Source organism: Nerophis lumbriciformis, linkage group LG11 (genome assembly GCF_033978685.3).
Source record: "Nerophis lumbriciformis linkage group LG11, RoL_Nlum_v2.1, whole genome shotgun sequence".
NCBI lineage: Eukaryota > Metazoa > Chordata > Actinopteri > Syngnathiformes > Syngnathidae > Nerophis > Nerophis lumbriciformis.
Genome location: NC_084558.2, coordinates 50,487,830 through 50,500,827, shown reverse-complemented (window position 1 = coordinate 50,500,827; position 12,998 = coordinate 50,487,830). Strand labels below are relative to the sequence as shown.

General features: G+C 35.7%; 1 protein-coding gene across 2 annotated transcripts in view; it reads left to right on the top strand.

The window, feature by feature from the left end:
* pik3r1 (phosphoinositide-3-kinase, regulatory subunit 1 (alpha)) overlaps window positions 1–5,624 on the top strand; it is an 83,905-nt gene extending 78,281 nt beyond the window's left edge. For both annotated transcript variants that reach the window (XM_061966305.2, XM_061966306.2), the window contains 8 exons: window positions 628–853; window positions 919–1,099; window positions 1,167–1,292; window positions 1,357–1,499; window positions 1,565–1,741; window positions 1,812–1,886; window positions 1,965–2,135; window positions 5,277–5,624. In XM_061966305.2, the coding sequence (XP_061822289.1) occupies window positions 628–853; window positions 919–1,099; window positions 1,167–1,292; window positions 1,357–1,499; window positions 1,565–1,741; window positions 1,812–1,886; window positions 1,965–2,135; window positions 5,277–5,466 (1,289 nt within the window). In that variant the 3' untranslated portion in view covers window positions 5,467–5,624. The remainder of the gene's footprint in view (window positions 1–627; window positions 854–918; window positions 1,100–1,166; window positions 1,293–1,356; window positions 1,500–1,564; window positions 1,742–1,811; window positions 1,887–1,964; window positions 2,136–5,276) is intronic.
* The last annotated feature ends 7,374 nt before the right edge of the window (window positions 5,625–12,998 follow it).

The window sequence follows — 12,998 nt, the reverse complement described above, 5'->3', positions numbered from 1 at the left end:
AATGTCAATGAGGGATTTTTAATCACTGCTATGTTGAAATTGTAACTAATATTGATACTGTTGTTGATAATATTCATTTTTGTTTCACTACTTTTGCTTTGTTGTGTGGTGTTTGTGTCTCCTCTCAATTGTTCTGTTTATTAGATTAGATTAGATTAGATTTATTGGTCCCCTTGGGGAAATTCATTGTCACTGCCGTACATTTAAACACTAGACATTACACATCACACAAAAAAAAATAACAAAAAGACATCATACATGACTAACACACATTATTGCACTTCTGAGTGTTGCTGGGTCGGCTTTGCTTTTGGAACGGGATTGCATTGTTATGGTATTGTTGTGTATTGATTGTTTTGTTGGATTGAAAAAAGAAGAAAAGTTGTGGCTAAAAGAGGAAAAGTCATTTGGACAGTTTGGGGGGGGAAAAAACAGCTAAAAGTCAAGGACAGTAGCGTAGTAGGCCCAAGTATTCATTAACAACAAGGCAGAGGTTTTATTTCATATTTGTGTCCACACATTTTGAACGGTAACACTGCGTTGGAATATATGAAAATAAAACTAGTGATTATTTGGCATAAAGCGAGTAAGTGAGGTAACAAATTGTCTGGCCTTCCTTCCCCGCAGCTCTCCCTCCGAAGCCGCCTAAGCCCGCCATTGCCGCTGCCGCCGCCACCACCACCGTGGGCGCCAACGGTCTGAACAACAGCATGGCGCTGCAGGACGCCGAGTGGTACTGGGGGGACATCTCCCGCGAGGAGGTCAACGAGAAGCTGAGGGACACGGCCGACGGGACCTTCCTGGTGCGGGACGCCTCCACCAAGATGCACGGCGACTACACCCTGACGCTGAGGTAGGCTCCGCCCCCTCCGTCCTGTGCAGGAGCTCCTCGCTAACGACCGTGACTTTGCCTCGCAGGAAAGGCGGCAACAACAAGCTCATCAAGATTTTCCACCGGGACGGAAAGTACGGCTTCTCGGACCCGCTGACCTTCAGCTCGGTGGTGGAGCTCATCAACCACTACCGCAACGAGTCCCTGGCGCAGTACAACCCCAAGCTGGACGTCAAGCTGCTCTACCCGGTCTCCAAGCACCAGCAGGTAGACCACGCAAACACAACCCCGGTCCACGTGCCAGGGAGGCTGACGGCGTGTGATCGGTCCCCAGGATCAGGTGGTGAAGGAGGACAACATCGAGGCCGTGGGCAGGAAGTTGTGTGAGTACCACCAGCAGTACCAGGAGAAGAACAAGGAGTACGATCGACTCTACGAGGAATACACCAGAACCTCACAGGTGAGCACCGACCTCGGCTGTGGCGTCCGCAGAGACCTAACACCCGTCCCCTTCCGTCCTCCAGGAGATCCAGATGAAGAGGACCGCCATCGAGGCCTTCAACGAGACCATCAAGATCTTCGAGGAGCAATGTCAGACGCAGGAGCGCTACAGCAAAGAGTACATCGAGAAGTTCAGGAGGGAAGGAAACGACAAGGAGATCCAGAGGTGAGAAACCTCGCACATCAAAAAAGTGGCGGCAAAAACTGACGCGGCCAATTGTGGTTCCTCAGGATCGTGGGGAACTACGAGAAGCTGAAGTCCAGGATCAGCGAGATCGTGGACAGCAAAAGCCGCCTGGAGGAGGACTTGAAGAAGCAGGCGGCAGACTACCGAGAGATCGACAAGAGGATGAACAGCATCAAGCCCGACCTCATTCAGCTGCGCAAGACCAGAGACCAGTACCTCATGTAAGTCCGCCAACACCACCGTAAGACCCGTCAGACCACCTCACCTGGCTGACGTGCACCTGTGTCGCAGGTGGTTGACGCAGAAAGGAGTCCGACAGAAGAAACTGAACGAGTGGCTCGGCATCAAGAACGACAACATCGAAGAGTAAGAACCAGCGTTTGGGAAACGAGGACCGTGGTCCTGGTGGTCCTGGTCTTGGTCTCACGTCTCTTGTGTCCTCAGCCAATACTCCATGGTGGACGACGACGAGGACCTTCCTCACCACGACGAGCGCTCCTGGAAGCTGGGCAACATGAAGCGTGTGCAGGCCGAGGCGCTGCTGCAGAGCAAGCGAGACGGAACATTCCTGGTGCGGGAGAGCAGCAAGGCAGGATGCTACGCCTGCAGCGTGGTGTGAGTACTTCTCTCTATCATGGGCTGAGTACTACTTTGTGCAGTACTTCTCTCTATTATGGGCTGAGTACTACTTTGTGCAGTACTTCTCTCTATTATGGGCTGAGTACTACTTTGTGCAGTACTTCTCTCTATCATGGGCTGAGTACTACTTTGTGCAGTACTTCTCTCTATTATGGGCTGAGTACTGTGCAGTACTTCTCTCTATTATGGGCTGAGTACTACTTTGTGCAGTACTTCTCTCTATTATGGGCTGAGTACTGTGCAGTACTTCTCTCTATTATGGTGTGAGTACTGTGCAGTACTTCTCTCTATTATGGTGTGAGTACTGTGCAGTACTTCTCTCTATTATGGTCTGAGTACTACTTTGTGCAGTATTTCTCTCTATTATGGTGTGAGTACTGTGCAGTATTTCTCTCTATTATGGTCTGAGTACTACTAGGACTTGTGCAGTACTTCTCTCTATTATAGTCTGAGTACTGTGCAGTACTTCTCTCTATTATGGTCTGAGTACTACTTTGTGCAGTATTTCTCTCTATTATGGTGAGTACTGTGCAGTATTTCTCTCTATTATGGTGTGAGTACTGTGCAGTATTTCTCTCTATTATGGTGTGAGTACTACTAGGACTTGTGCAGTATTTCTCTCTATTATGGTGTGAGTACTACTAGGACTTGTGCATTATTTCTCTCTATTATGGTGTGAGTATTACTAGGACTTGTGCATTATTTGCAGTATTTCTATCTATTATGGTGTGAGTACTACTATGACTTGTGCATTACTTGCAGTATTTCTCTATATTATGGTGTGAGTACTACTAGGACTTGTGCAGTATTTGCAGTATTTCTCTCTATTATGGTGTGAGTACTACTCGGACTTGTGCAGTATTTCTCTCTATTATGGTGTGAGTACTACTAGGACTTGTGCAGTATTTCTCTCTATTATGGTGTGAGTACTACTAGGACTTGTGCAGTATTTCTCTCTATTATGGTGTGAGTACTACTTGGACTTGTGCAGTATTTCTCTCTATTATGGTGTGAGTACTACTAGGACTTGTGCAGTATTTCTCTCTATTATGGTGTGAGTACTACTATGACTTGTGCATTATTTGCAGTATTTCTCTCTATTATGGTGTGAGTACTACTAGGACTTGTGCATTATTTCTCTCTATTATGGTGTGAGTACTACTATGACTTGTGCAGTATTTCTCTCTATTATGGTGTGAGTACTACTAGGACTTGTGCTGTATTTCTCTCTATTATGGTCTGAGTACTACTAGGACTTGTGCATTATTTGCAGTATTTCTCTCTATTATGGTGTGAGTACTACTTGGACTTGTGCAGTATTTCTCTCTATTATGGTGTGAGTACTACTTGGACTTGTGCAGTATTTCTCTCTATTATGGTGTGAGTACTACTAGGACTTGTGCAGTATTTCTCTCTATTATGGTGTGAGTACTACTAGGACTTGTGCATTATTTCTCTCTATTATGGTGTGAGTACTACTAGGACTTGTGCAGTATTTCTCTCTATTATGGTCTGAGTACTACTAGGACTTGTGCATTATTTGCAGTATTTCTCTCTATTATGGTGTGAGTACTACTCGGACTTGTGCAGTATTTCTCTCTATTATGGTGTGAGTACTACTAGGACTTGTGCATTATTTGCAGTATTTCTCTCTATTATGGTGTGAGTACTACTTGGACTTGTGCAGTATTTCTCTCTATTATGGTGTGAGTACTACTAGGACTTGTGCAGTATTTCTCTCTATTATGGTGTGAGTACTACTAGGACTTGTGCAGTATTTCTCTCTATTATGGTGTGAGTACTACTAGGACTTGTGCATTATTTGCAGTATTTCTCTCTATTATGGTGTGAGTACTACTTGGACTTGTGCAGTATTTCTCTATTATGGTGTGAGTACTACTAGGACTTGTGCAGTATTTCTCTCTATTATGGTGTGAGTACTACTAGGACTTGTGCAGTATTTCTCTCTATTATGGTGTGAGTACTACTAGGACTTGTGCAGTATTTCTCTCTATTATGGTGTGAGTACTACTAGGACTTGTGCAGTATTTCTCTCTATTATGGCGTGAGTACTACTAGGACTTGTGCATTATTTGCAGTATTTCTCTCTATTATGGTGTGAGTACTACTCGGACTTGTGCAGTATTTCTCTCTATTATGGTGTGAGTACTACTAGGACTTGTGCATTATTTGCAGTATTTCTCTCTATTATAGTGTGAGTACTACTTGGACTTGTGCAGTATTTCTCTCTATTATGGTGTGAGTACTACTAGGACTTGTGCAGTATTTCTCTCTATTGTGGTCTGAGTACTACTATGACTTGTGCAGTATTTCTCTCTATTATGGTGTGAGTACTACTAGGACTTGTGCAGTATTTCTCTCTATTATGGTGTGAGTACTACTAGGACTTGTGCATTATTTCTCTCTATTATGGTGTGAGTACTACTAGGACTTGTGCAGTATTTCTCTCTATTATGGTGTGAGTACTACTAGGACTTGTGCAGTATTTCTCTCTATTATGGTGTGAGTACTACTAGGACTTGTGCAGTATTTCTCTCTATTGTGGTCTGAGTACTACTACTATTGTGGTCTGAGTACTACTATGACTTGTGCAGTATTTCTCTCTATTATGGTGTGAGTACTACTAGGACTTGTGCATTACTTGCAGTATTTCTCTCTATTATGGTCTGAGTGCTACTAGGACTTGTGCATTACTTGCAGTATTTCTCTCTATTATGAAAGGAGTTATTAGTAAGAACGTTGCAAGTAGTGAATGGATGACTACCTAAATAACACATCTTTAGTACACATAAATGTAGTCACAGGTTTGACTTTTGGATTACTTTACTGCAAGTAAGAACGTTGCGAAATAACACGTCTTCATTACATATATGAATGTCGTCCCAGGTTGGACTTTTGGATTATTTGTGTCTTTTTTTTAAATTACAAAATGCATCATCACTTTAATGAATACAGAAGTACAGTTCTGGGTTTGACTTTTGGATTATTTTGAGTATTGTTCTACTTCTGTGTGGTCATTAGGGAGTTGAGAGGAGCAAATGAGTCCATGCTAACATTGCAGCTACTAAATTGCGTCCTCTGTGTGTGTGATTGCAGCGTGGACGGCGAGGTGAAGCACTGCGTCATCAACAAGACGCCGTCCGGCTACGGTTTTGCCGAGCCGTACAACCTGTACGGCTCCCTGAAAGAACTGGTGCTGCACTACCAGCACACGTCTCTGGTGCAGCACAACGACTCTCTGAATGTCACGCTGGCTTACCCCGTCTACGCTCAGCAGAAGCGATGAACGTTTGCACAAAGGCACGCCAGAAAGGGCGCACCGAGGTACACGTCACTGGACTCGCGCGCCGTAGATGCGGCGCCGCTTTGTCGGGGGGGAAACCTTTGACTTCCTGCCGCCGCCGCCGCCGGCGTGAATGTACATTTTTGAAGGCGAGAGTAGAGACGGAGCTGCTGAACTTTTTGAGGCCTTTTTTCCAAAAACGGTGCTCTAGCAGCCCTCGTGTCTGACCAACTCTCCTTTTTCTTTGCCCCTGTCCATGTGACCAAATCTCGTCAAATCAGGAAGGAGTGTGTTGTCGGGGGGCGGAGTCAGGTACTTGCTGGTGTTAACTGTTCAACAGCAGATCAGCTGATCAATGTAGCATAATGGCACTTTTCAAACGATCCTTGTTTTTCTGGGTGTGTTCTTCTTGGACGAGTCCTGTGGACTTGCAGGCAGTTGAAAACTACTTTGGTGTGCAAGACCCTTACCCACAATCCCCCTCGCTTCAGTCAGCATTAGGAGACGACAAAGTCATAATTATGAGATAAAGAGTCAAAATTATAAGATAAAGAGTCATAATTATGAGATAAAGAGTCATAATTATGAGATAAAGAGTCGAAATTATAAGATAAAGAGTCATAATTATGAGATAAAGAGTCAAAATTATAAGATAAAGAGTCATAATTATGAGATAAAGAGTCAAAATTATAAGATAAAGAGTCATAATTATGAGATAAAGAGTCAAAATTATAAGATAAAGAGTCATAATTTGAGATAAAGTCATAATTCTAAGATAAAGAGTCGAAATTATGAGATAGTCAGTTATGAGATTGAAGTCGAAATGAGATTAAAAAGTCAAAATTATGAAAAAAAAAGAGTAAAAAGTATGAGAAAAAAGGTCATGAGAGGGTCAAAATTGAGAAAGTTGAATTTATGAGAAAAAAAGTCATAATTTGAGAGTCAATATAATGAGTCATCATTATGAGTGATAATTATAAGATGAAAAGTCTATTAGATTAAAAAGTAAAAATTATGAGAAAAAGTCATGAGTCAAAATTGAGGGGAAAAAGTCAGTTATGGGAGTCGAAATTATGAGAGTGGTAATTAGAAGATGAAAAGTCAATTATGAGATAAAAAGTGAAAATTACGAGCAAGTCAAAAATATGAGATATAAAAGTCGAAATTATGAGCTAGTCAAAAAGTTGAAATAATGAGAAAGTCAAAATGATGGTATAAAAAGTCATAATTACGAGTCAAAATTATGAAATAGTCCAAATGAGATAAAAACAACCTTCTCATAATTGTGACTTTTTACATTATGAGATAAAAACAACTCATTTTTTAAACTCATAAGATGAATAAAAACTTGTGATTATGATTGAAAACTTTTATCTCATAATTTTGACTTCTCATAATTATAGTAACAATTGAAATAATTACTTTTTAATATAATTTTGACTAATTTAGACGTTAACTCATAATTTCTACTTTTTATTTAATAATAAAGGTAGATAAACATGATTATGATTAAAAAAAAACAAAAAAACTTTTAATCTCATAATTTAGACATTTTGTGGTGTTTTCGTGTTTGTGGTCTTGCATACTTTTGCACCAAAGCAAAAAGGACAAAACTGTTGATTTGTGTTGTTTCTGACCTGCTATGCAAAATATAAGCTTCTTTTTATTTACACGCTCATAATAGTTCCCTTTTATTCTGCAAGATAAATATTTTTATTCAAAGTCTTTTTGTTGCTTCAAGCCGGAAGTTCTCAGGCAGAACATTTGCTTCAATGGGAAAGTTCTCTCTCTAAAAAAAAAAAAAAGCCTTTTCATGCAGTGGACTGGCAAGCACCATATCACAGTAAAGATTTATTTTCTTAGAAGAGTTCTATCTGTATATTTCTATCATATTTCTATACATCAGTGGCGATTGCTGGCTTTTCATGGAGGGGGAGCTCATTTTCTGTGGGTGGGAATCTGTGGGCAGCGACGATGTCATTCAGATTTGATTCTTGCTTCAAACCAATGTATTATTTGGTAGAAGAATTATAATGAACATTTCAAAACAGGCTAGAAAAGCTCCTGGTTACATGGATAAAGCCTAAAAACTTTTTTTTTTAAATAGATTTGTATTAATATAAAAAAATATGTATATACATTATTTTAATAAAAATCTATTTATTATATAAAGTATAAAAACATTTTTTTTTATCCATTTTTGTATTGTTTCCATGCCTAAAAACTTATTTTAAATAGATTTTTATTAAAATAAAAAAAATATGTATATACATTAATTTTAATAAAAATGAATATATATATTGTATCTAAATATTTTTTTTATCATTTAAAAAAAATGTTTTCCATTCTTAAAAACGTATTTTTTTAATTGATTATTAAAATAAAATATGTATATACATTAGTTTATTTTAATAAAAATCTATTATATATTGTATAAATATATATTTTTTAAAGTGTTTCCATGCCCAAAAACGTTTTTTTAATTGATTTTTATTAAAATAAAATAATTATATATTGTGTATATATATATATACATGCCTGAAAAAAATTTTTAAATTGATTTTTATTAAAATATAAACTATTCAGTTTATTTTAATAAAAATCAATGTATATATATATATATATATATATATATATATATATATATATATACACACACACACACACACACACACACATTTTCTTTTTTAATTGTGAATACATTTTTTTTGCACCCCTATAGTTTTCGGCTTTTTTAATTCATCCGTAAATTCTCCCCTTTTTGAGACACTGGGTCTCCCCAAAAACAGCAGAAAAATAAACTAGATTGCTGTTTTTATTCAGCAGAAAAAAAGTCCTGGAAAAAACCTTCCTTATCTAATGACGCCGAACTTTAACCCGTTTAATGTTTAGGAGAATATATTAGTATTTAGGAGTCAACAATCCACATTTCACCATGTTTTTTGGACATCTGTGGAGCAATCGCCACTGATATATGTGAGATATATTATATATATATAAATATATGTTTTCACGCAAGAAGAAGAGTATATACGAGCAGACACTGTTATCAATATTCCTATTTTTCTGTATCAGAAAAGGCCATCATTTCACCTTCATGTCACTTTGGAACCACCCACCTACGTCATCAAGTTAGCTAACAAAGCAGCTAAATCCGAAAATGTAAAGAAAGACAAAAAACAGCAAAAGTGTAGCGCCACCTGCAGTTGAACGTGTGAAATTGTGTTTGAAATGTTTGTGTTCTCACACAGCGATACGACGGTTTTTGTACGAGGAGATTTCAAGCTAGGAGCAGAAGACGTGTTTGTTTTGGAAAAGAGCATCTTCACGCACCATTTGTCTTTTTCTGTACGACTTCTTTGGAACGTGCTGCGTCTCGGGCTCTGTGAATAAAAATAATACAAAACACTTTTGAGAAACGAGTCTCCGGTTTCTTGTTGTGAAGCATTCCAGCACAAAGTTGGAAGAGTTTTGGTACAACAGATTTCCCTCTTTTTGATTCATGGCAACTTAAATGAAAAGTGCTATGATGGCGCTATCTGCAGGGGCAAACGCCTTGAGGTCATTCTCAACAGGAAGATGCACTTACAGAACTCTAACATGTTTATATCATATTTGTCACATTTCTTAATGACAATAATATTTTTATTTCAAATATATTTAGAACGCTCACTCAAGATTAAGTTGTCGGAAAAAATACAACTTCATACAGGTATGAGAAAATATTTGTAAAAATAGATAAATATATATTTTTATATTTTAAAAAAAATAAAACAAGTACATTTTATCTGAAAGAGTTGTATATTTTTAGAATAAAATTGAATACATGTTTGAAAAACATAAAACCAAAGTTGTTAGTACGGTTTTGTCGGGAAAAAGTACTTGTAAACTGGATGTGATCTTATCGAAGGTTGTACAGTGGACTGCCTATACATGGACAGTATGTATATTACAAAATATAGTTTTAAAAATACATACTTAAAACTATATATATATATTAAAACATTTTAGTCAAATTTATGTGAATTATATTTTAAGAATTACATAAATAAAATGTATTTTAAAAATAGAACTTTTACATAAAATTAAGACAAAAATTACTTAATTTTACTTTTAACAATGCTTATTAATTCTTGTAAACAAAACGTTTTGTTAGAGAGAGAGAGAGAGTGAGAGAGAGAGAGTTCACGTCAATCATTCACAGAAATATCTGACATTCCCACAAAAAAACGGCCGCTCAGTGATCGACGAGCAAAGTCCAGCGCTGAACCACCTGAAACCTTCTTGTCCTCATTCTTCATATTGATCATTATTTATTCTTTATAATAATTATTTTTTTATTCTTCATATTGATAACTATTTATTTATTCTTCATATTAATAATTTATTCATTCTTCATAGTAATAACTATTCATTCTTCATATTTATGTTTTTATTCTTCATATTAATAACTTTGCATTTATTATTTAGATTGATAACTATTGTATTTATTTATATTGAATAGTTTATTTATTCTTCATATCAATAACTCTTTATTCTTCGTATTGATAACTTTTCATTTATTCTTCATATCGATAACTATTTATTATTCATATTGATAACTCTTAATTAATTCTTTATATTATATGGAGTTTGCAGCCAATAACTCGGTTGTCGCTAACATCATTTTCATTAATAAATTAGATTTTGGTGCGAAAAAACGATTGGACTGAATTTTTTTTTTTTTTTGGTATATTTTACCATATTAAACATCTTTAAAAGTGTTCATTGTTAAATTAGATTGTGGTGCAAAAAATATTGAACTAAATATTTATGTAGTATATTTTGTAATTTTAATTTAAAAAAACCCAAAAACGTTCATTATTAAATTAGATTTTGGTGCAAAAAATAATTGGACTAGATATTTATGTATTTTTTGTAATTGTATTTTATTTATTTATTTTTTAAACATTTTCATGATTAAATTAGATTTTGTTAAAAAAAAAAATTACTGGACTAAATATTTATGTGGTATATTTTGTAATTTTAATTTAAAAAAACAAAAACGAAAAAACATTTAAATTATTAAATTATATTTTGGTGCAAAAACGTGGTATATTTTGCAATTGTAAATATATATATATTTATTTATTTTTTAAACCATTTTCATTATTAAATTAGATTTTGGTGCAAAAAAGATTGAACTAAATATGTATGTGGTATATTTTGCCATTTTTAAAAATGTTTTAAAAGGTTTCTTAAATAATTTAGACTGATTTTGATTGCACTTAATATTTGATGTATTTTGTAGTTTTAAAAATGTTTAAAAAGTTTTAATTATCAACAAACAGACTAAATATTTATTTTGCCATTTTAAAAGTTATTAAATTAGGTTTTGCTGCAAAAAAACCCCCAAAACAATAGGACTAAATATATTTTTGGGTAGATTTTGCAATTTTTAGAAATAAAAAAATCATTTAATAATAAATCCCTGAATGTAATGTACTAAAAACTATAAAGTATGTATTGTTAATGTTTGAACATACTTCTGAAGATGGCATTAATATCATAACACAGTATTACTGCATCAGTATACTAACAAGGAGTATTGAGCAAACAGAGGCGTTGACGTTCCTCCGAGCCAATGGGACGGGCCGATAGCACCGATCGATAATGGAGGTCAGTTTGTGCTGACTCAGCGACAACGTTAAGTGGGATGACTTGAGCTGATAACGGCGGCGAGGTCGTTGACCTCCGTTAAAAAAAGGTTTCACGGCGGTCGGCGAGATATGCAGATAAAAAATATTGAAAAGTCATAAAGTGGTGACAGCAGATATTATGTAAACATTTATGACCTACAGGGGGCGGGTCCAAAACAAGGCTATGACATCACCAAATCAACACGTTCAAAACAAGAAATGTTACAAAATAAAGATGGATTGTAATACAATGAGAATGAAGTCAAACATATTTTAAAACACAAGTTTGCATCTAAAGAAAACAACAAATTGACTTTTTTCCTACGATTTTCTCCAAAAAACTTTTATTTTGAAAATGTTTTTGTATTCACAATACTATAATTCTCATAAGGGTTCTACATGTTTTTTTGCTTTTTTTTTAATATTATTGAGAGTCTAATACTTTTTCAAAAACATTACCAAGAATATTTTAACCAAAAAACCATGTTGTATATATATATATATATATATATATATATATATTAGGGCTACAACAACTAATCGATTAAATGGATTATAAAAATAGTCGGCGATTAATTTAGTCATCGATTCATTGGATCTATGCTATGCGCATGCGCTGAGGCTACGTTTATTTTTTAACCTTTATTTATAAACTGCAACATTTACAAACAGCTGAGAAACAAACGGTATGTGTACTTGTATCGAACCATTTCGGTACGGGGTTTTGTTTCGGTGCGGAGGTGTACCGAACGAGTTTCCACACGGACATATTAAGTAGCGTACTGCACGTTGTGTAAAGAATACTCAAAACTGGCAAAAGAGGACATGTCCAATGAAACCGATCGCTGCCGGGCTAGGATAGACTGACCATACGTCCTCTTTTCACCGGACATGTCCTCTTTTGCGGAGCTGTCAGGGCGGTGTTTCTTAAATGCCTCAAATGCCCGGCATTTTGAGTTAGGGTTGCATGTATTTTCAATGTACATTCAGGGTTAAGAAGGGGTTAAAAACAAAACAACTTGTGTGTGCAGCAGCATTGGTGAGGGAGGGGCAGAGAAAGAGAGAGTGAGTTATGATAAATGCGCATGCGTCGCCAGGCTCTGCTTTTTATTCATAGATTTATCACATTTAATTTTTTATTATCTATAGCAGGGGTGTCAAAAGTGTGCATTTTTGTAACATTTTCCTTGTTTTATTTGGCAAGTTGAAAGAACATGGCGTCAGTATGCTTTTTTTTTCTCCAATAAAATACTGGAAAGGATAGAAATGTAGTTTGTCTCTTTTATCCGATTATTAATCTGTTAATCGAAGTAATAATCGACAGATTAATCGATTATCAAATTAATCGTTAGTTGCAGCCCTAGTATATATATACACACACACACACACACACACACACACACACACACACATTTCTATACTTTTTTTCTTGCACAATTACAACTTCCTTTTTTTTAATACATTTTTTGACTTTATTCCTGCAAGTTCATGATTTTCCTCAATATCCTATTTAAGATCTTTAATAACTTTTCTCATATTAAACATTTTCTTAGACTTTTCAAATGTTACTTTTTTCTAAAAAAATAAATAATTGGAATTTATTCCTGCCAATTTATGACTTTTCTAATATTTAATTTGACTCAAATAGACACATTTGAACAAAACTATACATTTGTCAACATATTTTCATAAAATTACAGCTTTTCCAAAAAAATGTATCGTATTTTTTTAAATGTTTCTATTTTCAAATGTTTTTTCTCAAGGGTTAGACATTTCTACCAAAATACCCATATTCAAAAATATATTTTCAATGAAAATATACAATTTCATTTTGGTGTACGTACAACTTTGAAAAAC